This window comes from Ursus maritimus, unplaced genomic scaffold (genome assembly GCF_017311325.1).
Source record: "Ursus maritimus isolate PB19 unplaced genomic scaffold, ASM1731132v1 scaffold_27, whole genome shotgun sequence".
NCBI lineage: Eukaryota > Metazoa > Chordata > Mammalia > Carnivora > Ursidae > Ursus > Ursus maritimus.
In genome coordinates this window covers 21,470,571-21,495,886 of record NW_024425230.1, presented here as the reverse complement: position 1 = coordinate 21,495,886, position 25,316 = coordinate 21,470,571, and the positions used below count along the sequence as shown (strand labels likewise).

The 25,316-nt window shown below is 44.2% G+C and overlaps 1 protein-coding gene across 1 annotated transcript in view; it reads left to right on the top strand.

Annotated features, from left to right (window-relative positions):
- Positions 1 to 24,161, top strand: part of BLM (BLM RecQ like helicase) — a 61,054-nt gene extending 36,893 nt beyond the window's left edge. The window contains exons 14-21 of the mRNA XM_008687794.2: positions 1,178 to 1,373; positions 4,350 to 4,540; positions 8,238 to 8,385; positions 15,054 to 15,253; positions 15,710 to 15,902; positions 18,641 to 18,763; positions 20,876 to 21,074; positions 23,839 to 24,161. Of these exons, the coding sequence (XP_008686016.1) occupies positions 1,178 to 1,373; positions 4,350 to 4,540; positions 8,238 to 8,385; positions 15,054 to 15,253; positions 15,710 to 15,902; positions 18,641 to 18,763; positions 20,876 to 21,074; positions 23,839 to 24,016 (1,428 nt within the window). The 3' untranslated portion in view covers positions 24,017 to 24,161. The remainder of the gene's footprint in view (positions 1 to 1,177; positions 1,374 to 4,349; positions 4,541 to 8,237; positions 8,386 to 15,053; positions 15,254 to 15,709; positions 15,903 to 18,640; positions 18,764 to 20,875; positions 21,075 to 23,838) is intronic.
- The last annotated feature ends 1,155 nt before the right edge of the window (positions 24,162 to 25,316 follow it).

The following is a 25,316-nucleotide window of genomic DNA, read 5'->3' as shown; positions in this document are numbered from 1 at the left end:
GCCCCCCCCCCCCCCCCCCCCCCGCCCCTTCTCAGAACGCTGCAGCCCGCGGGCGGCTACACCTCCCTGCGCAGCCTCTCCACCTGCTCTCCACCACTAGAGGCTCCAGCAGACTTTCTCTTTTCAAGGACACTTCCCTTCCATCAAAGTGCCATACAATGAGAGGGCTGACGGGCTGTAGCTGAGGTGCCCCCGAGCGCTCCCATTCGTGGCCACGTTCTCCGCAGCCTGACTTGCTTGCTCTGGTGCGCAGACACCGACACCACATCCTCAGCCTCAGTCTGGCTGCCAGGTAGTGCAGTTGCTTTTGAAATACTGTTCTTGCAGCCGCTATTTATTTTCTTGGGAGTTAAAAAAAAAAAAAAAGTCTTGCAGCTTTATTTGTATAATATAATCTTGCCTGGAAATGTAATGTTTTTGTCTGGGTTAATAAGTCCTACATTTGTAACTGAAATGGATATTCTAGAAAATGATTTTTTTTTTAACTAAAAGAGGATTTATGAAGCTCCTGAAATTTAACTGTCACCTTGCTTGTCCTAAGTAATATGCATAGGCCAAGATCCACAGTCTCCAGTCTTTTTTTTCTAGTATAAACACCTCTCAGACTTTTACCCACGTGAGTTCCAATAAGAATTTCTCAAGTTTTTAACTTTGAAATTAGCTGTTGAGGAAAAGGAGCTGGCGTGTGGTCCATCAGCTGCTCCCCTGGGAACAGGGACGGTAAGCATGGTGGCAGGTGACAATGCCATTGCTCCAAGCATCAGAGAAGCTGGCAGAGGTAACGTGTGGGAGCTCGTCCATGACCGTGGAGCTGGATGTCATGGCCATGTGGACAGCACCCTCATGCCTTCATATCAGAAATGGAAGAGAGGAAGCAGTGGCAGCCCACCAAGACAGACGGCTCTTGATTCTGGCCCCTTCCATGAAAACGCCAAGTCACACGAGAAAGTGCCTGCCACCACGAGCTCCTCTCTACCTTCTCAGGTCTTCATAGAATTGCAAATTATCAATAGGAAGATCTCACATTTGTCATGCTAAATAACGGGACTAAGTGAAGGTATTAGATTGCTATATAGAGTACACTTTAAAATAGAAGGTAGAGCTTTTAGAGGCGCGTGGTACTAAAATGTTCCTTTCCATCTATTATGAGTCTAAGAGGCTTGTGCTCTTTCATCAGGTTATCTGTGCAACAATAGCATTCGGAATGGGGATTGACAAACCCGACGTGCGGTTCGTGATCCACGCGTCTCTCCCTAAATCTGTGGAGGGCTACTACCAGGAATCCGGCAGAGCTGGGAGAGATGGGGAGATATCGCACTGCCTGCTGTTCTATACCTATCACGATGTGACCCGGCTGAAGAGACTCATACTGAGTGAGCTAAGCCCCTATCCTCTTTAGTCTCCCGATGGAGCCTGCTCCTGCCATGGTGGTGCTTTTGCTCCAGTTTCTTTAAATCGTTATAGAAGTATTACATGCTTGTCATGTAAAATTCAAATGGTACAGACGTGTGTATACAGACATATACATGGCAGAAAATGCCCAAACCATGCCTTGCATACAGTCCTGCCCTAGGAAATAACTCCAGCTGTTGGCTTCCTGCGTATCCTTCCAGATCCAACCTCTGCGTGCGTCCTTGCATGTAACACATATTTCAAACATGCAGAAAGGTAGGATGGGAAAAATAACAAATCCTCACATACCACTGGGTTAGGGAATAAACCCCCCCATATATCCCTCTCCTACCTCAGCCCTCCACTCCCCCATCAGAGCGAAGCAGGATCTTATATGTGCTGCTTACCCCTGCCAAATGCATAGATTTTGGCATTTGTGCTTGGGATTATATTATACGTCTTTTTGTATGTTTTCAGTCTACAGTAGGATGTAATTATGACTCCAATTGATACATGTAGTTCGACTACATAGAATTCCGTGTCTATTTAACCAGTCCTCCTGGAATAGAAACCTAGACTGTTTATTGTTTTTCACCGTTATCAGCAGTGCAGTATTGAGCATCTTTTATGGGTATCTTTGGGCATTTGTGCAATTGTCTATATAGGATAAAATTTCCAGACTTAGACTTGCCAGGTCAAAGTGAATACATATTTTAGAATCTTTTTTTTTTTTTTTAAGATTTTATTTATTTATTTGACAGAGATAGAGACGGCCAGCGAGAGAGGGAACACAAGCAGGGGGAGTGGGAGAGGAAGAAGCAGTCTCATAGCAGAGGAGCCTGATGTGGGGCTCGATCCCAGAATGCCGGGATCACGCCCTGAGCCGAAGGCAGACGCTTAACCGCTGTGCCACCCAGGCGCCCCCATATTTTAGAATCTTATTTTGCCCTTTGCCCATTTTTCTACTAAGCTGTGATAGTTAAATACACTTCCTAAATAAATTTGCTATTTTTTTTTAAAGATTTTATTTATTTATTTGACAGAGAGACAGCCAGCGAGAGAGGGAACACAAGCAGGGGGAGTGGGAGAGGAAGAAGCAGGCTCATAGTGGAGGAGCCTGATGTGGGGCTCGATCCCACAACGCCGGGATCACGCCCTGAGCCGAAGGCAGATGCCTAACCGCCGTGCCACCCAGGCGCCCCTAAATTTGCTATTTTGAGACCACTTTTGAATGGATCTTTCCAGAAATACTACACATGGGATATGACACTTACCAGGCACTGTGCCAAATATCGGGTCACCTTTTGTGCCCATAATCCCTAGCTTTTGAAGTAGAGATCATCCCACGGTAAAAAGGGAACTTCAGGGTTTTGTAACTTGCCCCCAAGAGCACTAATGAGCAGCAGCAGCAGGTAGAAGTGGGGGGGGAGTACAGTGGTAGCAATGCTGATAGATGACATTGCTTAGTACCTGCTGTATGTGCTAACTGCTTGATTATGTCCCTTCATCCAGTCTTCACAGCCTGTGAGGCACTACTGTAACTCTCCTCATTTCACCCAAGAGCACGGCAGATGTAGAGCTAGTAGGTGGCAGAGCCCTGACGGGGCCCAGGTCTGTCTGACCCCCAAAGTCTGTGTCCCTTGCACTCTACCAAGATGAATCTCTGAGGGCACCTGGGTGGCTCAGTCGCTTAAGCGTCTGCCTTCGGCTCTGGTCATGATCCCAGCGTCCTGAGATGGAGCCCCGCATCGGGCTCCCTGCTCAGCAGGGAGTCTGCTTCTCCCTCAGACCCTTCCCCCCTCGTGCTCTCTCTCTCAAATAAATAAATAAAATCTTTTCAAAAAATAAAGATTCTCCGTGAAAAAAATGAGGCTTTTAAACTTAGCGTGACCATTTGTGTTTTTAAACAGAACCTATATTAAGTTAGGTCCAAATAATTCAGTAAGCATTAAAGTTTCAAACACAACATTTTGAAAAAAAGAATGCTCATAAACTAGAAAAAAACATTTTATTCTCATTCTTAACTAACCTCGATTGCTTATAAACGGAAAGTATGCGCATGTGATTCTCAAACCTTGAAATTAGATTAGACACTGCCACCCTTATTTCCTGTTCCACATGGATTTTCTGGAGGTACTTGTATATATCACAACCACTGCCAAAACTTCAGTTTCTCAAAGATGGCATTGGAAGGAGTATAGCTCACCATGACCTCTAACTAGCAGTTAGTGTGGTGTTCAAATATTGCTGTGTTTCCCTTAAATTTAAAATACCCTGCCAGGGGCGCCTGGGTGGCGCAGTCATTAAGCGTCTGCCTTCAGCTCAGGGCGTGATCCCAGCGTTATGGGATCGAGCCCCACATCAGGCTCCTCTGCTATGAACCTGCTTCTTCCTCTCCCACTCCCCCTGCTTGTGTTCCCTCTCTCGCTGACTGTCTCTATCTCTGTCAAATAAATTAATTAAATCTTTAAAAAAATAAAATACCCTGCCAACACCCCTGTGAGTTCATTGCAACACCCCAGGGCTCCTTGGCCCACGGCTTTGGAACCACTGGCTTAACTGCTTTCACCCCAGATACCCAGGGAGGTGCCTGGCCCGCTGCCATAGGTGCCTGCTGTGCCAACTTCGGATCCAGCTAAGGACATGCTTGTCTGATAAATACAGTAAATTTGATTCAAATCTTCATCATTGGGAATCATGAAGATTTGAAAAAAAATTTCAGCTACTCCTGATGACAATCTTCATTTTTTCCTATAAAACTGAAAATTTGAGGAATAAACATAAATATATGGTTGGTCATAATATAGAATGATGTCGTACTGATATATAACACTATTAGTAATTTTATTTCATTTGCTACTTAAAGTTAAATGAATCTATTCTAAATATTTCTATGATATTTTCTTCTGTTTTCCTACTCTAATAAGTATTTTTACTTTGTTCTTTTCCTCTTTTAGTGGAAAAAGAAGGAAACCATCATACCAGAGAGACTCACTTCAACAATTTGTATAGTATGGTGCATTACTGTGAAAATATAACAGAATGCAGGAGAATACAGCTTTTGGCTTACTTTGGTGAAAAGGGATTTAATCCTGATTTTTGTAAGAAATACCCAGATGTTTCTTGTGATAATTGCTGTAGAACAAAGGTAAAATAAGGAAGTTTTAAATTCCTTTTAATTCAGGAAATTGCCAAGACTTTAATTTAGCAAAGTTAGATACAAGTTAGGTTACCATAAGTGGGCCCTCAGGGATTGAACTGGAGAAAGATGGCTCCCTCCCCGTAGTAATTTGGAATAGAAACATTAAATAGTAATTTTGTGGAATAGCTTTCGAATTAGAAGCCTAGAAAAAATATCCTGGACCTATCCAAAATATTGATGTTATATATGTGTACTATAAGATATTTCAGAAATATTGATCTGTAGATATCCAAAAAGTTCCAACATGGGCAGGTAGAATATTTAGATTCAATCCCAATATGTATCTGAAGTTCTCATTCTGAAGAGTTATAATAACTGGTGTACTGTGTGTTTGAATCAGGTCAATTACATTATACTATAAATTGGTTATTTAAAAACTATAAAGAATTAATGGTAATAGCCTCTAGATGAGTTTGCTATCATCTGTCCTAAAAATAACCTTGAGAATTTGTTAAATTCAATCATTAGGTACTTAATTTTACCTTTCATGGTAATTCTGTGTTTTAATGTCTCTGTGCTTTACAGTTTACAGAGCATTTTCACATTTGATACATTATTTGAAATTGTGTGCAAGGTGCTGGGGACTTAGAAGTGAACATGTTATGGGCCGGTTCATAGACTGGAGGGGGATGGACATACACGTACTCACATGATTGTAATGCCGCGTGATAAGCACAGTCACAGGTCTGCGGCACTAGTGAGTGCAGAGGGTGGGGTCTGCAGATTCCACCGCCCACGCCCTGCCCTGCGGATGTTGCTGATGAGTGTCAGTTCTTGTTTAACAGATGTATGTTGAGTGTCTGCTGTGTGGCAGGCCTGTTCTAAGAGATTGGGATGCATCACTGAACGAACTAGGAAGATCCCTGCCCTTGTGGGGTTTCCATTCTGGCCAAGGGAGGCTGAGTACCAACCATGTCAGGGCACGGGAAGCACAGCAGTGTTGGAGCCAGGAGTAGTGGGTGGGATGCAAGCTGCCGGATCAGGCGCAGTGGCCCAGGGAAGGCTTCTAACAGAGATGCAGAGCCCCAAGCAGTGGACGCTTGAAAAGGGAGTGAGCTGAGCACCTCCCTCGATGTAGGCGTTCTTGGCCCCAGGTGTGGGGGGCATGCCTGTGCATTTGATGGATAGCAAGGGAGCCCGTGTAGCTGAGCAGGGCTAAGAGTCCATTAGGGAAAGGAAATGGCAGGCCAGAGCAGCAGCTGGAGCGTGGTGTGACTTGGGGATGGCCGTTTGGCAGGGCGGATCTGTTCAGTTTGGGGTGTTTCGAGTTAGATGTATCTGTTAGATTCAGAAATTCTGAAAAGAGGCTTGTGGTACCTGCCAGTTTGGGAGTGGTTGGCATACTGATGGTATTCAGAGCCATAAGAGCAGATGAAATCTTCAGGGGTATAAGGTTATACCAAAGAGAAGAAAACCAAACCACTGAGTCCTGAGACATTAAGAGTTTAAGGAGAAGAGGAGGGACTAGAAAAGGAGACCAAGAAAGAAAATTAGCAAGGTAAGGGGAAAAGCAAAATCCATACAGAAACCATTTCAGGGAGGAGGGAGTACTCACGGCTCCAGTGCTGCCGCAAAGCCAAGTAGGGAAGGGACTGAGACGACACCACTGGATTTAGTGCGGCAGGAATCGTGGTGGCTGGGTTTGTTGGACAGTTTGAGTAGCGTGGGGCAAAACTGGAGGCGACGAATATAGAGAACTCTTTCAAGTTTTGCTTCAAGGATGATCAGAGAAATCAAACAGCAGCTGGCAGGGGAAGTGGAGTCAGGAAAAGACAGGAGAAGTAACATCTGTCTATGCTGATAGGAACGTACCGGCACAGGATGAAAAGCTGATGTGTAAGGAGAGGGGAGAACCTCTGAAGCAATGTCCTTGAATAGGCGGGGGTGGGGATCTAGTGCCCAAGTCCAGAAACTGGCCTCAGGCAGGAACCGAGAAAGTTCATCTGTAAGAGCACAAGGAAGGAGAAGACTGGGGCATTTGCTGGGGATACATGTTGTGAAGGAAGTTTGCGAAAGCTCTCTTGTGGTTGCTTCAGCTTTTTCAGTAAAGTAGCAGGCCAGGTCCTCAGCTGACAGTCAGGATAAGAGGGGATTGAAGAGAAAGGAGAAAGTAAAGTAGTCTAGTCATCTAGGACAGCGGTCAGCAGACTTTATCTTAAAGGGCCAGAGTGCATACATTAGGCCTTGTGGGCCTTGGAATCATAGGCTCTGTCACAAGTACTCAACTCTGCTCTTTTAGCCCAAAAGCAGACATAAACAAAAATTACATCGATTTTCCATGGCTGTGTTCCAATAAAATTTGATGTACGGAAACAGGTATCCAGCTCATAGGCCATGGTGTGCTAACTCCTGTTCTAGAACCGAGGAGTGCGAGACCAAGGATGTGTGATGATTACCTAGCCGTGTGAAGGGTCCACTTGAGGTTTGTGGCCATTTGTTTAAAGTGCAGACTTTCAACATGGTTGCATGTGTTTCTCCAGCCAAGATCAGCTACTGAGGTTTAGGCAGAGTGGCGAAGAGTTGGATCTAGTGTGTATCGTCAAACAACACATGGGATGAATTGCCCTAAGGGCAAAGGAGCTGAAGGTACATGAGGTAGTATTGTAATGAGGGTCTGTGGAATTTAAGCTGCGTTAAGGGATCATCGGAGGATGGGAATGAGTGGGTAGGCAGGCTCAGTGGGTTATTGGAGTCAGAATATACTAGATGGCATGAGGTGACGGTCAGAGGATGAAGGGGTTGCTGATTTTAATGAGGCCGAGGTGGTAAGTGTGACCAAGGAGTAAGCGGCTGGCATACGTGGAAGACAGGGTCCCTGGGACGGAGGAGGTCAAGATGCCAGAGGCCAAGATGGGAGGACCATCTGTCTGCTGAGTCACCATGAATTAGGCAGGAATGATGTTGGTGAGAATGATAGAACATCGTTTCATGATGGTTCTAGATAGAGCCTCAGAATTACTACCAACTGTTAGAATAAGACAAGAAACCTGTTTGTCTTGAGGTTGTGAGACTGTGGCAGAGGAACAAGGGTTAGAAGGTGAGGAGGCTGCATTGACAGAGGCCAGAAGCATGATGCTGCTTTCGAGAACAGTGGCTGGTTAGTATTGCTAGTTTGGAGATCTAGGATAGATGAAAGCAGACAGGTCATACAATAAAGGGGGCTTTAAAAAGTAGGCCGAGTTTGGAGACCAGTGAGGAGAAGGAGAAAGGGAACTGACAAGCGATCATTAAAAGGGTTGACTATGACACCAAAGCCCCAAAAGCGATCAGAACTCACAGATTTGCATGGCTGGACAGTGTTTTTGATCCTAGAAGTCACCATCCAAGTGACAGAGCACAGTTCTAGGGGGTGTGAAGGGTTTGAAAAGGAGGAAAGGATATTCCTACCCACAGCATGTTGTCGAGTAATTGAAAGACTGAGAGGTATGTCCGTAACCCAGTAATAACATAGATGTGGTAGAGTGCTAATGTTCTAGACACGAGGTTAATGTAAGAGCTTAGAAAAGAAAGAGCATTTGAAATTTGGGTTTGGATCTTGGTTTTGGTGTGGAAATGGTTTGTTACGAGACTACAGTCGTATGAGACCCTAGCAATCTAACTATCATCTTAATTACAGCAGAAGGTAATCTCTTTTTACTCATAGGATTATAAGACAAGAGATGTGACCAATGATGTAAAAAATATTGTGAGATTTGTTCAAGAACATAGTTCATCACAAGGAACAAGAAATAAAAACCATCCAGGTCCTTCTGGGAGATTTACTATGAATATGCTGGTCGACATTTTCTTGGGTAAGTTATCTGTTTTATTGTTTGAGTTATAGCAGTTAAAATTGAACATCTAAGGGCACCTGGGTGGCTCAGTCGGTTAAGCATCTGCCTTCAGCTCAGGTCATGATCCCAGGGTCCTGGGATCGAGCCCCGCATCAGGCTCCCGGCTCAGCGGGGGTCTGCTTCTCCCTCTGCCTCTCCCTCTGTGTGCTCCCTGGTATAGGCACACGCTCTCTTTCTCTCAAATAAATAAATATTTTAAAAAATAAAATAAAATTGAACATCTAAAGAATTCATCATAAGTACATAGAAAAAATCTCTCTTGTCTGTCTTGTAGAAATTAACGATTTCAGAATAAAGCTTTTTTGAGTAACGAACAAAAGTCAGCTTTAATGAATTATACCAATTATTTGTATAGAATTTATATGTTACTAAGGTGAGGTTTTCACATTCAGAAAAGCAAATAATAGGGCAAAATGGGTGAAGGGAATTAAGAGATACAAACTTCCATTTATAAAATGAATATGTCATGGGAATGAGAAGTACAGGATAGGGAATGTTGTCAATGACATTGTAATAATGTGACTACACCTATCATGCTTAGCGTAGCGTAATGTATAAAATCGTTGAATATTTGTGTTGTACACCTGAAACTGATAAAATATTGTATGTCAACTATACGTTAATAAAGATAATAGTAATGATAATAAATAAATACAAAGAAAATATTAAAGCATATACAATTTCATCTGAATGAGTGGGCTATAACTTGCTTTGAGAATTACCTGTTGAGTGACTTCCAGTTCCGGATGGCAGCCTGGGCAAAAGTATGTCTTCTTTTTGTTTGTTTGTTTGAGGTCCTATTAAAATAATAGGAAATAAAATGGGGATTCAGTTCACTAGGGCATAGAGAGCCAGAGAGAGACCCTCATCAGATTCAAGATTTTTCAAAGTTTTTAGGAAATGGATGGAAGCATAGTGAGAAGTGGAATGAAATACAGTGAGCCACCTGCAAAATGAATGTAAGGCGAGAGTCGTAGAAGAGGGGGGACTATCGATCAGGAAGAACTCCATTATCAGGAGGCCTCAGACTGGTCTGTAGGTCCAGGGGGTGGGAGTAAAATCAGGGGAGCCAGAAATAGGAGGGGGCAGTTAGTCTGCCCACAAAGAACTGCATCAAATACCAGCCTGGAATTGATTCTAGAACAAAAATAAACAGCCTGAGAAATAGAAAGGCAGCTGGGTTAGGAGCCAGAGCCCCTAAGTGGCATTTGGGGACCACCCAGCCCACCCACTTACCCTAAAGCAAACCTGGATATTCCCATTCAGGGGAGGAATTTGACGGGGAAACAGATACAAAATAACAGAGGAAGGGCACCTGGGTGGCTCAGTCAGTGAAGCATCTGACTCGTGGTTTTGGCTCAGGTCATGCATGATCTCAGGGTTGTGAGATCAAGCCCCATGTGGGGCTCCACACTCAGGGGGGAGTCTGCTTGAGATTCTCTCTCCCTCTGCCCCTCCCCCTGTGCGCTCACGCTTCTCTCTTTCTCTCTCAAATAAGTAAATAAAATCTTTTAAAAAAAATTTTTTTTAAATAACAGAGGAAAACCCCCTCAAAAGTTTAACCTTTCCCTCAAGATTAGATACAACTGGGCAATCAAGAGAAACCAAGTAAGTATTTGACCCTGGGGATAGTGAGAATTTATAAAATAAGCACTAGCTTTAGGGAGATAGGAGGAGAAACGCCTAATTTAGAATCTTCACAAAGACTTAAGTTAGAATATTATGGAGAAGAAACAAAGAATGAGAAAGCGCTATTAAAAGTTTTATTTATTTATTTTTTATTTTTAAGTAATCTCTATATCCAAACTCACAATCCGAGATCAAGAGTCACAGGCTCCTCCGACTGAGCCAGCCAGGCACTCCAGGAGCTGTTAAAAATTTTAAATGATTGACAAAGTAAATTTAGTGGAAATGTTGAAAGATAAAGTCAAGAAAATTTTCTAAGACCTGAGCAAAAATGTATATGGAAAATATGAGAGAAAAAGTATAGATTAATTCTTAGGAGATGTGAAATCTGACAATTTTTGAAATAGAAAATAGAGGGAGTTATCAAATCAATGATATATGAAAATTTCCCTGAGTGAAAGAGAAAAAAACCTTCAGATTAAAATGTCCACTAAAAGCCAAAGGAGCTGCTTTATGAAATTGGGGAATACCAAGAATAAAGTGGTGTTGGGGAGGAAAAACTTCTCCATCCTGTTAGATTTAGTGGTTGGGGGCCTGTGAATTAAACTGATAAAAGACAGGATTCATCAAAATGTGACTCAAAGGGCCAATAAAATTGGGGCTTATATACCATCTTAATAGTGGAGAGGGAGGGGGGAAAGAACACTTATGGGAAAACAAATGGTTTTTTGGAAGGATAAGTGGGCCCTTAGGAGAATAGATGAGAGGGAGATAGGATAGTTTTGTGACAGTGTTTAGGAGTGGTATGCAGACTTCTCATCTCCAATGATAAGAATCAGTCGTCTTTGGTTGCTCCCAGGGAGAGAATTTATGACAATTGAGTTTTTTTTGGGGGGGGTCTCTGCTTTTTTGCAGATAAGAGGTTTCAGGAACTTGGGGCGCCTGGGTGGCACAGCGGTTAAGCGTCTGCCTTCGGCTCAGGGCGTGATCCCGGCGTTATGGGATCGAGCCCCACATCAGGCTCTTCCGCTATGGGCCTGCTTCTTTCTCTCCCACTCCCCCTGCTTGTGTTCCCTCTCTTGCTGGCTGTCTCTATCTCTGTCGAATAAATAAATAAAATCTTTAAAGAAAAAAAAAAAGAGGTTTCAGGAACTCAAATGCCTTCTGCTCAAAATAATTTTTATGCCACAGTGGCATATTCTGGACCCCTTCAGAGATAATCCTGAAAACTTTGGAAAGAAAGAAACCAAAGCCAGTCTGGTGATCAATATCAGCTACCCTAGAGGCTAGAGGGCAAAGAAAGTGAGTGCACTCATTCTGATATCATAAGCAGGGGAGCTGACCCATGGGTCCAGGGAGAAGAAAGTCCAGGTCCACAGCTATGCCGCGGGTCCAGTAAGTAGTCTGTGCAAATTGTGACAAAGTCAAGAAAAATAGGTCCCAAGCAATATGAGAAGGAATAAGAAATGACATTTTTTGATGATAGTAACGAATGCAAATGTTAACTCTCAACAGAAGGAGGAAGACATTTAGAAATTCCATGGGAAAGATTATACAAAGAGAGCCAAGGTCAAATGTAAAACAAAGGAAATTGTTAACGATTTTGAGTAATTGATAAGATGTACAAAAAGCAATCCGGTTGTCTGGGTGCAGTAGACATTCTCCTGGGGGTTGCACAGCAGTCAGGACCTTCTAAGTAGGGAAGGACACTTGTCATAAACGCTGCTGATGAGCTGCAACAGAGTCAACGTATAGACTGAAATATGTTTAGAGAACTGGACAAAATGTGTTAACCTTGATGATGTAAAAATAAGAGTACAATAAACAAAAAAAGGGGAGTACTCGGAAGGCTTGGGGTGCTAATAACCTCCTATGTAGAAGGTAGAGAGAGTAGCCAGAAGTTCTGTCTAAAGTTACAAAACAGGGGCACCTGGGTGGAGCGTCTGCCTTTGGCTCAGGTCGTGATCTCAGGGTCCTGGGATCGAGCCCCACATCGGGCTCCTTGCTCTGCAGGGAGCCTACTTCTCCCTCTGCCTGCCGCTCCCCCTACTTGTGCACTCTCTCTCTCTCTGTCAAATAAATAAAATCTAAAAAAATAAAACTAAAGTTACAAAATAATCAATAGATGAGCCGATGTTATGTAACTAGCCAGATTTGGGGCAAGGCGAAGTGTAGAGAGTAGTCTAAATGAGATGAAGCCTCATCTTTCACAGTGGGGGGTCAGTAGGTAATCGTCAGGTAGTGGCTCTTGGCTAGTGCAATAGCAGCAAGGGTTTGGGTTCCTTGTGGAGGTGGCCACCAGAAGAGCTGAAAACAAAAGCTTTTTAAAACAGGACTGCCTCGGGTGCCTGAGTGGCTCAGTCAGTTAGGCATCCGACTCTTTGGTTTCCATTCAGGTCATGATCTCAGGGTTCTGAGATGGGCTCGTGAGTCTGCTTGGGATTCTTTCCTTCTTCCTCCCCCTACCCTTAGCCTATGCTTGCATGCACGTGCTTGCATGCGCGCATGCTCTCTCTCTCAAATAAATAAATAAAATCTTAAAATGACTGCCTTGGGGCGCCTGACTGGCTCAGTAGGAAGAACACAACTCTTGTTCTCAGGGTCATGAGTTTAAGGCCCACGTTGGGGGTAGAGATTACTAAAAATTAAAATTGAAAAAAAGCAAACAAACAAATGTGATTGCTTTCCAGAAGAGAGGAGGATAGGGGAGAGAAGGATGGGACAGAGGAATGTTGCTTTTCATCCTGAACCTTTCTGTATACTATATTGTATTTTTTCCATGTACATGCCTCACTTTAGTTTTCAAAAACTAATGATGCACTGTGTGGTGACTAACATATCATAATAAATAAAAAATAAATTAATTAAATAAAATAAAATAGATAAAGCAATTAATAGGTGCATTTGTTTTTTAAAACATTAATAGCCTAGATTGGCATAGGAATATGGTTTACTCAGGTTCCTCAACTGTTCCTTCTGGATCTGCTCTTTCCTCCCAGACAAAAGCAACTTTTAGTGCTGGTCTTCCCTTTCTGGATTCTTTTTTGTTGTTGTTTTAAGTTTTTATTTATTTTTTAGAGAGCACAAGCAAAGGGAGGGAGCAGCAGACTCCCCGCTGAACAAGGAGCCCAATGCGGGGCTCAATCCCAGGACCCCGGGATCATGACCTGAGCCAAAGGCAGATGCTTAACTGACTGAGCCACCCAGGCACCCCTCCCCCCTTTCTGGACTCTTGCCTTTGAGTTTGGATCTCTTTTGGGGGTCAGGAGGAACAAGGGGTTGCAGATAAAATCATGTATTATAAGAGTGATACGTGATCCCTCCACATTGCAGTATGTAGAAAATACAAGTAACTCCAGAAAAAACTGCTAATATTTTAATGTGTATTTGTTCACAGTCAACATATTTATCATATTGTACATATAATTTATATCATTTCTATATAATAAAATATAAGCATTTCTGAGTTTTTTTATTCTAAAGTAGTTTTTAGTAATTTGTATTTTATCATTTTGATGAGATGTATTTGAGTAGTCTTATTTAAGGACATATTTTTCTATTATATGTAACGATGTGATAAATGGCCTTTTATTTATTTATTTATTTTTCAAATAGAAAATACATCTTTTTTTTTTTTTTTTTAAGATTTTATTTATTTATTTGACAGAGAGAGAGACAGCCAGCGAGAGAGGGAACACAAGCAGGGGGAGTGGGAGAGGAAGAAGCAGGCTTCCAGCAGAGCAGGGAGCCCGATGTGGGGCTCGATCCCAGAACTCCGGGATCACGCCCTGAGCCGAAGGCGGTCGCTTAATGACTGAGCCACCCAGGCGCCCCATAAATGGCCTTTTAAATACACCTTCAGCTACATCTCTGATTGCACCTTTCATGTAGATTCCTAGAAAGATTGCTAAATCAAACATCTTTCTGACATATTGTTTCTCATTAGCTCTTTCATGTTTTTAAGAAAATTGTGTTTCAGCTTTTTTTTTTTAAGTTTATTTATTTATTTGTTTTAGTAATCTCTACAACCAGTGTGGGGCTCAAACTCACAACCAGCCCCCCCCGACTTTTTTTTTTTACGTTTATTTATTTTTCCCGCTTTCTTAGTTATCCCCAGCACTAGGGCTAGTCCTGTAATGTGATGTTTCAGGGATACAAACCACTTGAAGGAAGAAAAACTTGAATCATGGGGCATGTATGACCAGAAGCCATCTGACATAATAATGTAATTCTTTGGAACTCTTAAAATAGAACTAAAGCTTTACAAAGTAACTGTTAATTCTGATTATAAGCACCCTCACAAGACCTCTTAAGTAGATTGCTATAATAAAGTTGGCTTACAATGAAGACATTAGTAATTACAGCAGATTGGATATGAGACCAAAGGTCCAGCCCAGTGTGGTGCTCTCAGCCAGTAGGAGGAGTAGGGAAGGATGCAGTCTCCTGGAGTGGTGTGTTTTTGTCTTACAGGCTATAAAGGCTTCCTCCGTGAGGGTCACAGAAAGTATAGGCTTAAATAATTGGACAGCACACAAGTAGTGCTTCCAGTACCAGACCAGAGATAGTATTTGTGAAAATAGTCGTCCAAAATTTTTTGTGACTAGATCAGTAATGCACAGTTATCCTAATGTAGCACGGTGATGCGAAGTCCTTAAAGTTTATGTAAACTCTCTCTCTGATTTCTTTGCTCTGATGTAATTTTATAAGTTTTAAGTGCAGCGTCCTAAAGTGATAAGCTTTATTTTGCTGCTGTTTTTGGTCAATGCATGTTATAAAAAGATGAGGAAAAGTACAGATAACCATAGAAATTCTAGTGTTCTACTCAAATATTCTCATTTTATGGAAATGGGTGTCTATTTTTTGCCATGGGCTTTCCTGTGGAACAGATTATCTATTCCATTTATCCAGACCTGTCCATAAATGACTTTTGCAGCCTCTCCTACTAGAGGCTTCTGACGTACCTACGTTCACTAACCTAACTCTTTTGGCCTTCTTACCAGGGAGTAAGAGCGCAAAAATTCAGTCGGGAATATTTGGAAAGGGATCTACTTATTCACGACACAATGCTGAAAGACTTTTTAAAAAATTGATACTTGACAAGATTTTGGATGAAGACTTATATATCAATGCCAATGACCAACCCATTGCCTATGTGATGCCAGGAAATAAAGCCCAAACTGTACTAAGTGGGCATTTAAAGGTATGATATTTTAAATGTTTATTTTATTTAATTATCTTATAGTGAGTGGGCAAAGATATATTACTGCAAATTAGAGGGTCTTCTCCAAAGCTTATGGATACTGAATTTATATATACTGTCCTATATGAACGTATTCTGTTTCTCTTAATTTGGAAAGAGATCTTAAAATCGAACCCAAGTAATGTAGTACCTGTCAAAGTGAATTCAGTCGGGTCGTCCGGTCTCTGAATCCTCAACATGCATTAGGTAAACACTTATCAAGAAGCCATTCTGTGCCAGGCACTGGAGATATAAAGAGAGGAATGCACAGCCCCTGTTCCCGAGGGGCTTGCTGTAGGTGCTTGGCATAACAGAAATACAAAACACTCACACACACACAGTTAAGAATTAAATGAAGACTGTATTTGGATACAAGTGCGTGGGTACCCACTCCTGTGATCATTTTCTCTCACAAAGGTAGACTTTATGGAGACGGAAAATTCCACCAGTGTGAAAAAACAGAAAGCTTTAGTGGCAAAGATATCTCAGAGGGAAGAGGTGGTGAAGAAGTGTCTTGGAGAACTGACAGAAGTCTGTAAATCTCTGGGAAAAGTTTTTGGTGTCCACTACTTTAATATTTTTAATACCGTCACTCTCAAGAAGCTTGCAGGTAGGCATGGGTGGAGATAATGCTAAGTGAAATAAGTCAAGCAGAGAAAGACAATTATCTATGGAACATAAGAACTAGGAAGATCGGTAGGGGAAGAAAGGGGGGTAATCAGAAGGGGGAATGAAACATGAGAGACTATGGACTCTGAGAAACAAACTGAGGGCCTCAGAGGGGAGGGGGGTGGGGGAAGGGGATAGACCGGTGATGGGTAGTAAGGAGGGCACGTATTGCATGGTGCACTGGGTGTTATACGCAACTAATGAATCATGGAGCCTTACATCGGAAACCGGGGATGTACTGTATGGTGACTAACATAATATAATAAAAAAACATTAAAAAATAATAAGATATAGATAGTACTGTGTTATTCGGACACACAGTATAATTTTAATTTTATACTCCTCCCTCTAATACTGGATGTTAGGATGTGGGTAATTGTGATCTCTAATACCAGCTGTCATTCACTGATTTTGTCTTTATTATCTGCCTGCTTTATGATGTTTGGCTATGTTAAGTACAAATGTCTTTGCAATGAGGAACTACTTTCCTTATGAAAAGATGTTAATGCTTCTTGCTTCTTTGAACCCAAATCCAGCACACTGCTTATCTTGAGTTAAAAAATACGTGCTGACCTGAACTATTTCCATAGCTTCTGAGAGCTCAACCCAGAATCCTAATAGGAAAGCCCCTGGAAAATAAAATAAGTCCCTCACATAGTTGACTGATTAGTGTGCACATTACCTTCTGCATTCTTTCTTCATAAAATCTCGTGATCCACACCTCGTCTCTGTTCCACTTCCATTCCTCCCGCCCTAGGTCATCACAGCGTCTCATCAACTCTGGGATGCTGTCTGTTTTCAGACACTGCTATTTTGTGGACTATTAAGAAAGAAAAAATTTTGCTGATTAAGCAGTGACACAGTGCTTTTATGAAGAGAATTGTTTCTGACTTATTTAAATACAGATTTTTGTATATAACTCTGTGCATATGTGAAAATTGCATAAAATCAAAGCAAGTTGATTTGGGTACTTATAGAAATTCATTGGGAGTCACTTTTGGACTTGGCTGGCTGTGTCTTTCCCTCATGTCGTTGAGAATGTTAGTGACACAGCCTTTTTAGTGCAGTCCACTCTTTTCCCTGGCATTGTAATCAAACCCCACGTCAGCCGTTCTGACTTGATGCTGGTGTTTCCCTGATGATGCCAGAAAGCAGGAGGCCACGCATCTCTAGGGGACACAAATGTAATGCTGTCCCATCAGCTCTAGGCGTCCTTTTTGGGTCCCATTGGTTGTGGCTCACAAGAAGTTTCGGAACTGCGGCTTCTTCCTCAAAGGCAGGTGTCTGCTTTATTCGTGCCACATCTATTCCCCATGACCCTACGCTTTTCTGCATCACGGTCACTGTCCAGCACTCTCACAGTCTCATCTTCTGACGAACATTTCGTGTGGCAGTTAAACTCCCACCAGCGTGGCTGTTACACTGCCGACGTGCCTGCAGCATGGACGGCCGCGACTAGGCCTCACACACACAAGTGGTGGTGGCCGTTAGGCCAGCAGCACCTGTCAGGCGCATCTTGACCTCAGGAATGGCAGTGTAGAAAAAGTGTGTTTCTTAGAATCAATGAAATACAGCGTTTTGTTCCTAGGTGATTAGTGAGTTCCTTGCCTGGTCTCTAACTCCAGATATGAACAGGAGACACATTTTAATCTTCCACAAAGTCCACTAAAACTCCAGCAGCTTTCTCGAAGAGAGAGAGATTTCTGCTTGCGTTTCCAACTTCGTCTCCCATTAACCCCATAAACCCGCCGGTCTGTCCCACAGGTTTGTCCCTTTTCCTCTAAACATAGAAATGATGCGAAAATCACAGGTTTGAGACCTGCCCTTTCTTTGCTCAAATAGTAGGAATTATCACTTCCTCACTCCTCAGAGCCACAGCATCAAAAATCCTCCAGACCCAGCCTCTGAAATGTATCTGGATCTCTCTGTTCCGTCCAAGTCCGCTGCCACGTTGTAGTTCATGGCATCCTTGCCTGCTCCCACAGGGGTTCCCACCAGGCTCCCAGTCTCCTCTCTCCCTGACAGTTCATTTTCCAGGCGGCAGCCAGAGCGATCTTTCAAATGACTAGCTTGTCTGGCTACAAGACTGATGGGCCGTCTGTATGCAGAGGACTCTTAATGGCCCACTTGTTCAAGTCCCAATACTTGTTACACCCCACATGCGGAGAGACTGGAGGAAGCACGGGTCTGGGTCAGGGGCGGAGTAAGAATTCAATTATGGCCTATGGAAGAGGATAGCCATGTCTGGAGTGCCGGGGAGCAGTTGGAGCTGGAAATACAAATGCGGGCATTCTCTGAAAACAGGGAGCATCAGTGTGGCAGATAGACAAGTCTTTGTTGTGAGAACAGCAGGCGAGAGAAAAGTCTGGTTAAACTCTGAGACAAGTTGCACAGGTACCCACCTCTGGTCGCCCCCACCCCCGCGCCCTTCGGTGTCTGCCCCCCTCTGCCCTGACTTACGCGCCTCTGCTGCTGGAATTGCCGGATGGGCTCCTGTCCTCAGGGCCTGTCGGCCGCCTCTGCCGGCACTAACTGCCTTTCAGAAAATTGGCCCGGGTGCTTGGTGCCCTGCAGTCAGCTGGCACCTCACAGGCATGGGCTGAATGAGTGAATGAGCATGAATTCAGTGGGTTTTCTATGGGTGGTAATTTAAATTCCTAATTTTATGCCCCTGCACAGAATCTTTATCTTCTGATCCTGAGGTTTTGCTTCAAATTGATGGTGTTACTGAAGATAAACTGGAAAAATACGGTGCAGAAGTGATTCCAATATTACAGAAATACTCCGAGTGGACATTGCCAGGTTCGGTATACAGCTAACTCTGTTTTCTAAAGGCCCGTTTTAATGTTGAGCAATGCATCTCACTGGATTAGAATTTTGTGGTTTCTGGGTTGTGTTAATGCTTCCTCCACCTTGTCACACTGACATTCAAGTGCAGAGCAGCCCCGGTGCTGTGCCAGGCACCTCTTAGAGGACACTGGTGCTTAGCCCCCCCCCACCCCCAGGAATGCCAGTTACTGGACCTGCTAGTAGGACCCAGAGAAGGACCTTTGGGCCCAGGAGTTAGAGTTCTGTTAAGGCAAGTGCCCAAGGAATCCCATGTAGACTCTGGTATCCTTGGCAGACTACAAATAACCTCTTTGTGCTTGGTTTCCTTATCTGCGGGAGGAACATGTTATCTGACAAGCATGTCTAAAGATAAAATTTAACAGTGGAGTTTAAATGTTTTGGGAAAATGAATGTGCAATTGGAATGCTAGATAATCATCGTTATCAGAAAGAATCTGCCCAAGGGAGCACATTAGCAGACAGTCCCAAGGGTTACAGTGGGCCCATCATGTAGCCCCTCCTTGTGAACCTCATCACTGAGCTGTAGTCAGCGGTAACTTTGAGAAGATGGAGACAGAGAAAGATCTTGGAGGAGATGCGAGGTCCCCTGCCCTCCTCCCGCATATTGCCATGCGGTAAGACGCAGCAGACAAGCCAAGTTCAGTGTGTCTCCTGTTTCTGTAACAAAGGGCAGGGGTGTCTTTCCAAGGCCGATGGGAAAGGTAAGCAGAATGAGGAATGAGTGAGCATTTCTTTCAAGTTCTGCCCCTCCTTCTCCGTTTTTTACCCATTAACAAAATGCTGACAAGTAGGGTGTTTATAAATTCCTCTGAGTGGTAATTATTCCATTAAGATCCTTGCTGTGAATATCGGTAGGAACTTCACATTTGTTCAGTGCAGTAACTTGTTTGGAAGAGGGTTCTTGCCCACATAAGACGGGCTGCTCTGTGGAAACTGCGCAGTGTGGTGACAATCGCTCCCACTTACTGAGGGACAGTCGCCGTGCCAAGAGCTTTGCCTGTTTTGTATCATTCAGTCCTCACAACACCCCATTTCACAGCCTTTTTATTTCCAAGGCCCACAGCTAGGATGACGGGATGACAGCTTTGCCCGAGCTGCACGGCCTCCCCGTGTGAACCAGTGTGGGACAGACGAGGAGTCCCATGGATTAGGACCCTTCCTGCCAGGCAATAGGGGAGCCCGAGGGGGAGCCAGACCAGCCCAGAAATGCCTTCCTTCGGAGAATGGAGCTGGGATCCCCGTTACCCATAGGGAGGTTTCGGGCTTTTCAGGTGCCTTAGGATGCCAGTGCTTACGGAAATTACCACCTTCTTTGCAAACTAGTGCTTTCATACCGACCCATTTCCTGCATATACAGTATGTGAATGTTCACAACCATAACGTGAGGAAGTGTTTTTTGTCTTTGAAGAGCGTAATAGGGTCTAGGGTTTTCTGGCACGCATTTACTACTGCACGCATTTATTACTATTGCTCAGAGATGAGGTGCGGCGCATAGTTTGTTATGTTTCTCTTATATTGGGCTTTTTTTTCAGCATGTGTTAAATGGTAAATAAAATTGTCTTTTATATAGCACTTTATGCTTTTCAAAGAGCTTAGCAGGGTTAACTGCCCAAACAATAACAGGGACACAGGCCATGCGCAACAGAGCATGAGCTAAACCTGAAGTCTCTAGTTAAGTTAAAGAGTTTCACAAATTTCTGGGGCGCCCAGCTGGCTCAGGTGGTGGAACACGTGACTCTTGGTCTCAGGATTGTGAGTTCAAGCCCCACATTGGGCATAGAGCTTACTTTAAAAAAAAAAGAGAGAGCAAGAGTATCACAGGTTTCTTTAATAAATTCTGATCTCCCTTACTTTAAAAGTAAATTTCCATTGAGGACTTTGGGGCTCTGACGTAAAAAAATATTCCATTCTTGTGGAATTGTTGAACCCGTGTGGCCGGAGGCCTCTGGGAAAGCAGCTAGGTGTCAGCCCAACTGCACGGCTGATGGTGTTCCTCCACATGGGTGCTCCCAGCGCCTGAGCCGGCACAGCATCAGGGACAAACGTCCACACTGTTCATTTGTAGCTGCCGACGGTTCCCCGCGGAGAAGCCCAGGCAGCAGCAGAGCCACCAGAAGCGCCCCCGAGGAGTTTGATGAGGAAACACCCGTAGCTTCTCACTACTTTGCAAATAAAACCAAAAACGAAAGAAAGAGGAAAAGGATGTCAGCCTCCCAAAGGCCTAAGAGGAGGAGAACCAGCTTTGGAGGCTCCAAGACAAAAGGGTAGGTCCTGCCCCACGGGCAGCGGGCGGTGGGTGCACGGGGAGGAGAGTACAGCAGCGCAACGGCCCGGCTCGCTTTGAAGCGTTTATTAAAATAGGCCATTGTTAAATGTTGCCTCTCTAGTTAATGGAGTGATGATTAAGACTGAATCCAAAACAGAAACATTTGTTTCAGATTTTTAAAATCTCTACTTCTAAGTTGATTATCAGTCAAGTTTTCTACTTTGCCAACATGTCTCCGGTTTTGACATTACCTTTGAAAAAAAAATTTTTTTTCTTTACAATTGCTTTTCTTGAGGGACTTTTCCACCTAAAATGTTATAAATCCTATACTAGCTGTGAGTAAACACAGGGTTTTGTTTCCCCATCGTTCTCGCCATCAGTACCTGCTTTCGTTGCTGCGGTATCTGTGGGCCTCCACCTCCAGGGCCTGTCCCTGCCCCAACTCCCTGCCCCTTGTTAAGACCTGGGAGAACTGACCTCCCACCCTGTGCAGGGTAGCAGAGAAGAGGAACCCAAAAGGTCAGTTAAGCCAGGCCTCTAGGGGCTGTGCAAATGGCTCCCACCTCCCCTCTCCCACATTTGCCTGGCCCCGGGGCTGGGATGCTCAGCTTTGAGGCGCTCCCTGCACGCCGGCGGGGGGAACGAGGCCCTGTCAGGTCCTGGCTGATGATCTGTGTTGTCCTTATGTCTTCATAATTGCACTGCCCTTGCCTGGGAGGTGAGCAAGGTCTGGCAGGATCGGAACCATCCCGTCAGGCTGGAGAGTGTGGCCCCCCAGTAACCGCATCATCTAACAGAGATGCTTACAGGAAAAAGGAAGCAAGTCCTCAGTAAACTTTTGCAAGCTGTTGTGTTTTTCTTTTGCAGTTTTTCTACCTCTTTTCCTTCTGGGTAATAAAAAAACAAAAATTGAGTGGGGGAAGAGAAAGGAAGGCAAATGTTACCAAATTGTCATTTTCTTGTTAAGTCCATAAACAAACATCTTGTATGTGCTAATCCTTCTGCCAGGGTACAGAAATTAAAGGCATTAGTAAATGTTAGTTTAATTTTGTGGTTTTTAGTGCGCAAGTGACCAACAGATGTTCTTCAGTGGGGACATTTTCTTATTTTCCTCATTTATTCCTCTGTTTTGGGAACTACTCATTTCCTCAGGAGCTCACGAAGTAAAAGGAGAATTTAAAAGGCATCTGGTCCAGCCCCCTGGGGTTTATGATGAGGAAGCTGAGGCCTGGCCTGGGAAAGGCTTGTGTGAGGCTTCTCCCAGCTGGGTTTCAATTTCCCAGGTAGGACCGGCCTCTGGCTCACCCACGCCTGCCCGGGGGCTCTCATTTCTGCACGTTGCCCGTGGAGATCCCTTACACATGATGACGATCTTCCCATTCTTACGTGTTCGAGCAAAGCACACCATATTTCAGTGTTCGTTGCCCTTGGCTCCCTTTGCAGTTTTTCCAGCTTCTGTTTGTAAGAGTGAAGCACTTGGCCCTGTGGGTTAGGACCTCAACTCGGAAGAAGTAGTAAAACTCGCACTTCTCCAAAAGCCAGTACCAATTTGAATGCTAGTGTTAATTAGCCTACGTGTGTATGATGGGATTCTTTTCTAATCCCTTCTGGCCAAAACCAGGGAGTTTTGTAACTTTTTTTTTTTTTTTGGATCCTTGTAGCAGCCTCTTTGTACTCGGGCTTCATTCTCCTTCCTGCTGAACCACTGTGACCGGTCCCCACAGCTTCCAGGCTGCTCACCTGGCTGAGAGTCTGCGCAGCCCCAGAATACCAGTGGCTCTGTGCCAGAGACCTTAACTCCCCACCCCACCCTCCAAGCTTCACATCTTCCCAATAACACAATGAACCAGTTGTGCACTGGGCTCTGGGAGTGGGCGTGAAATGGATGGCTCGGGTGAGGCAGAGACCGAGGTTGGCAGATTCATTCTGTAAATCAACATAAACAGCAGGTTTTCACTCAGGGCTTAATTTCTCAGCAGGAAATCAGCGTAGGGAAATTTAAGGCTGCTTCTCTGCTGGGTATAGCAGATCTTTGCCAGTTCTGCAGTAAAACTGCCCTCGAGCAAAAGTTTTAAAATGTTGGAAAAGCACTCTTCCCCCGGCCCAGCAAAATACCTTTAGCACAGATGGGTGGCCCTGAGACCCTGGCTTCTACATTCAGAGACAGGAGGCCACTTGCAGGCCCTGACGTTACAGAATTAACTCTGGGTATGGACTCAGCCGGGTTACAAACCACGGGGACATGGCCCTGACAACACTCGCCAGACCCAAGCGCCTCCCCGGGGGAGCCGCATCTGCCTCCTTCCCCAGCCGGGCAAGTTCCTTAACTCCACAGTGTCTATTATCCAGGCATCTGGGCCCTTAAGTCAAGGTATTGTCCCTTCCTTTATTTGGTCAGAATAGATTGAAGACTGTGGATCTGGGCTCTTTTGTCCCGAGGGAGGGGTTTGATTATCAGCCGTGAATGGCGTGGCTGGGGAGCAAGCACAGGGGGCTCTGTCTCAAGTCCCAAAATTAAGAAACAGCCCTTGCCATTTTAAGAAGGCAAATTGAGGACAAAATTGTGCAAAGGGCATCAGTCCTTTATTCCTTAAATTGTGAAGGAAACTTACAGGGGCTTTACAGGCAGGAAATGCACAGAGACGCAGGAGAGCAAGGAAAATCGCAGACGAATCAGAGCCCTGCGCAGGTTGAGAGCAAGAACACTGTTCACTTCTGATTTTATTTAACATTTTAACTTTCTTTTCTTTGTCACCGTTTAGGGGGTCCACCACGTGCAGAAGGACATCTTCTAAAAGTAAAGCCTCCAACATATTTGGACCCCGTTCATCTGTGCTTGGTTCTCAAGCAGCATCAGGAGCCACTAGGAAACTGGGCATTATGGCTCCACCAAAGCCTATAAATAGACCGTTTCTTAAGCCTTCATATGCATTTTCATAACAACCAAATTTCAGTGTACATAGATCTTATTTCTTGTTTGTCAGCATCTCACCATCTGTGAATATAAAGCTGTTAGTTTTGTTATACCATTTATAATTTTTACCCGTTAACTATTAATATTTAAATAAATGCTTGGGGTGACAGTTCTTATTTTTAAAATAAACGTTTTCTTTTGAATAAGCATGATTTGCTGCCACTGCAAGCCTTGTGGCCGTCGTTTCTCAGAACGTCTGAAGCAGCAGCTGAATCATCTCAGCGAGAGAAATTCTAAGCACGACATGAAACACAGAAGCCGCAGGAAGAGACATGCATGGGACACTGTGAAGCTGTAAAACTCTGCAGAAGCTGACATAAACAAAAGTAAAAGACAAATGACAGAGAAAACAGAGAAAAATATCTGATGAAGAATTAACATCCATAATACAGAGTACCTAGACCAATCATTAAAAAAGAAAGAAAGAAAACCGGCTCGGTAGAAAAACGAACAGAGGCTGTGACAGGCTCTTCCCAGAAGAAGTACAAATGGCCCACAAATATGTGAAAAACGCCCAAACTCCCCAGTTACAAATATAAATTAGAACAGTAAGATGCCATTTTTCTGCCTCTTAAGTTGTCAACACTGGATAATATCCCAAAATCTGGGGCCAACAAAAGGATGGTCAAACATTCTACTGGTGGGAATATAGGAGCTGTTTATGTTTAAAATTAGGGAGGCCTCACTTTTCAAGACCTTCCGCAAATAGGCTGATGGGCCAGAAGGTCTTAACGTGGGATTTTAGCACCACTTTTTGGAGCTTTCGTATCTCATTTTTGGAGACGTCTTGTTTCTTAGCTGTCAGCAACCTTGGTGACCTGTTTGGCGTCCCACTTCTCTTCTGGACCTCATTCAGGAGCATGGAGCACAGGAGGCCCGCCCGGGGCCAAAAGTCCTGAGGTGGGATTTGGCTGGAAGCCTTGTGGCCCTGCCTGGAGGCCCAGTACTGACATGGAGCCTGCACCCACCCTGAGGGGCAGCCCATCGCTGCACATCGATGTCCTGCTTCCCTGACTGCCACCTGGGGCTTGCGGCTCCACACTGAACCAAGGAGACTGGCCAGACAGCAGTCTGCTGAGCCCTGTGCCCTGCTCTCTCAAGATGTCTTCCAGACCTGACATTTTCAAAGAAACCATCTTTCCAGTAAGCGCTGACTCGAGTATCTTGGTGCCGCACGAGGGCGTCTGGCAGGAGGTCACATCCTTCCACCTGTGACAGCTTCGGCTTTGGGGGATGGGGGTACGGCCTCTGCACAGAGACATTGGT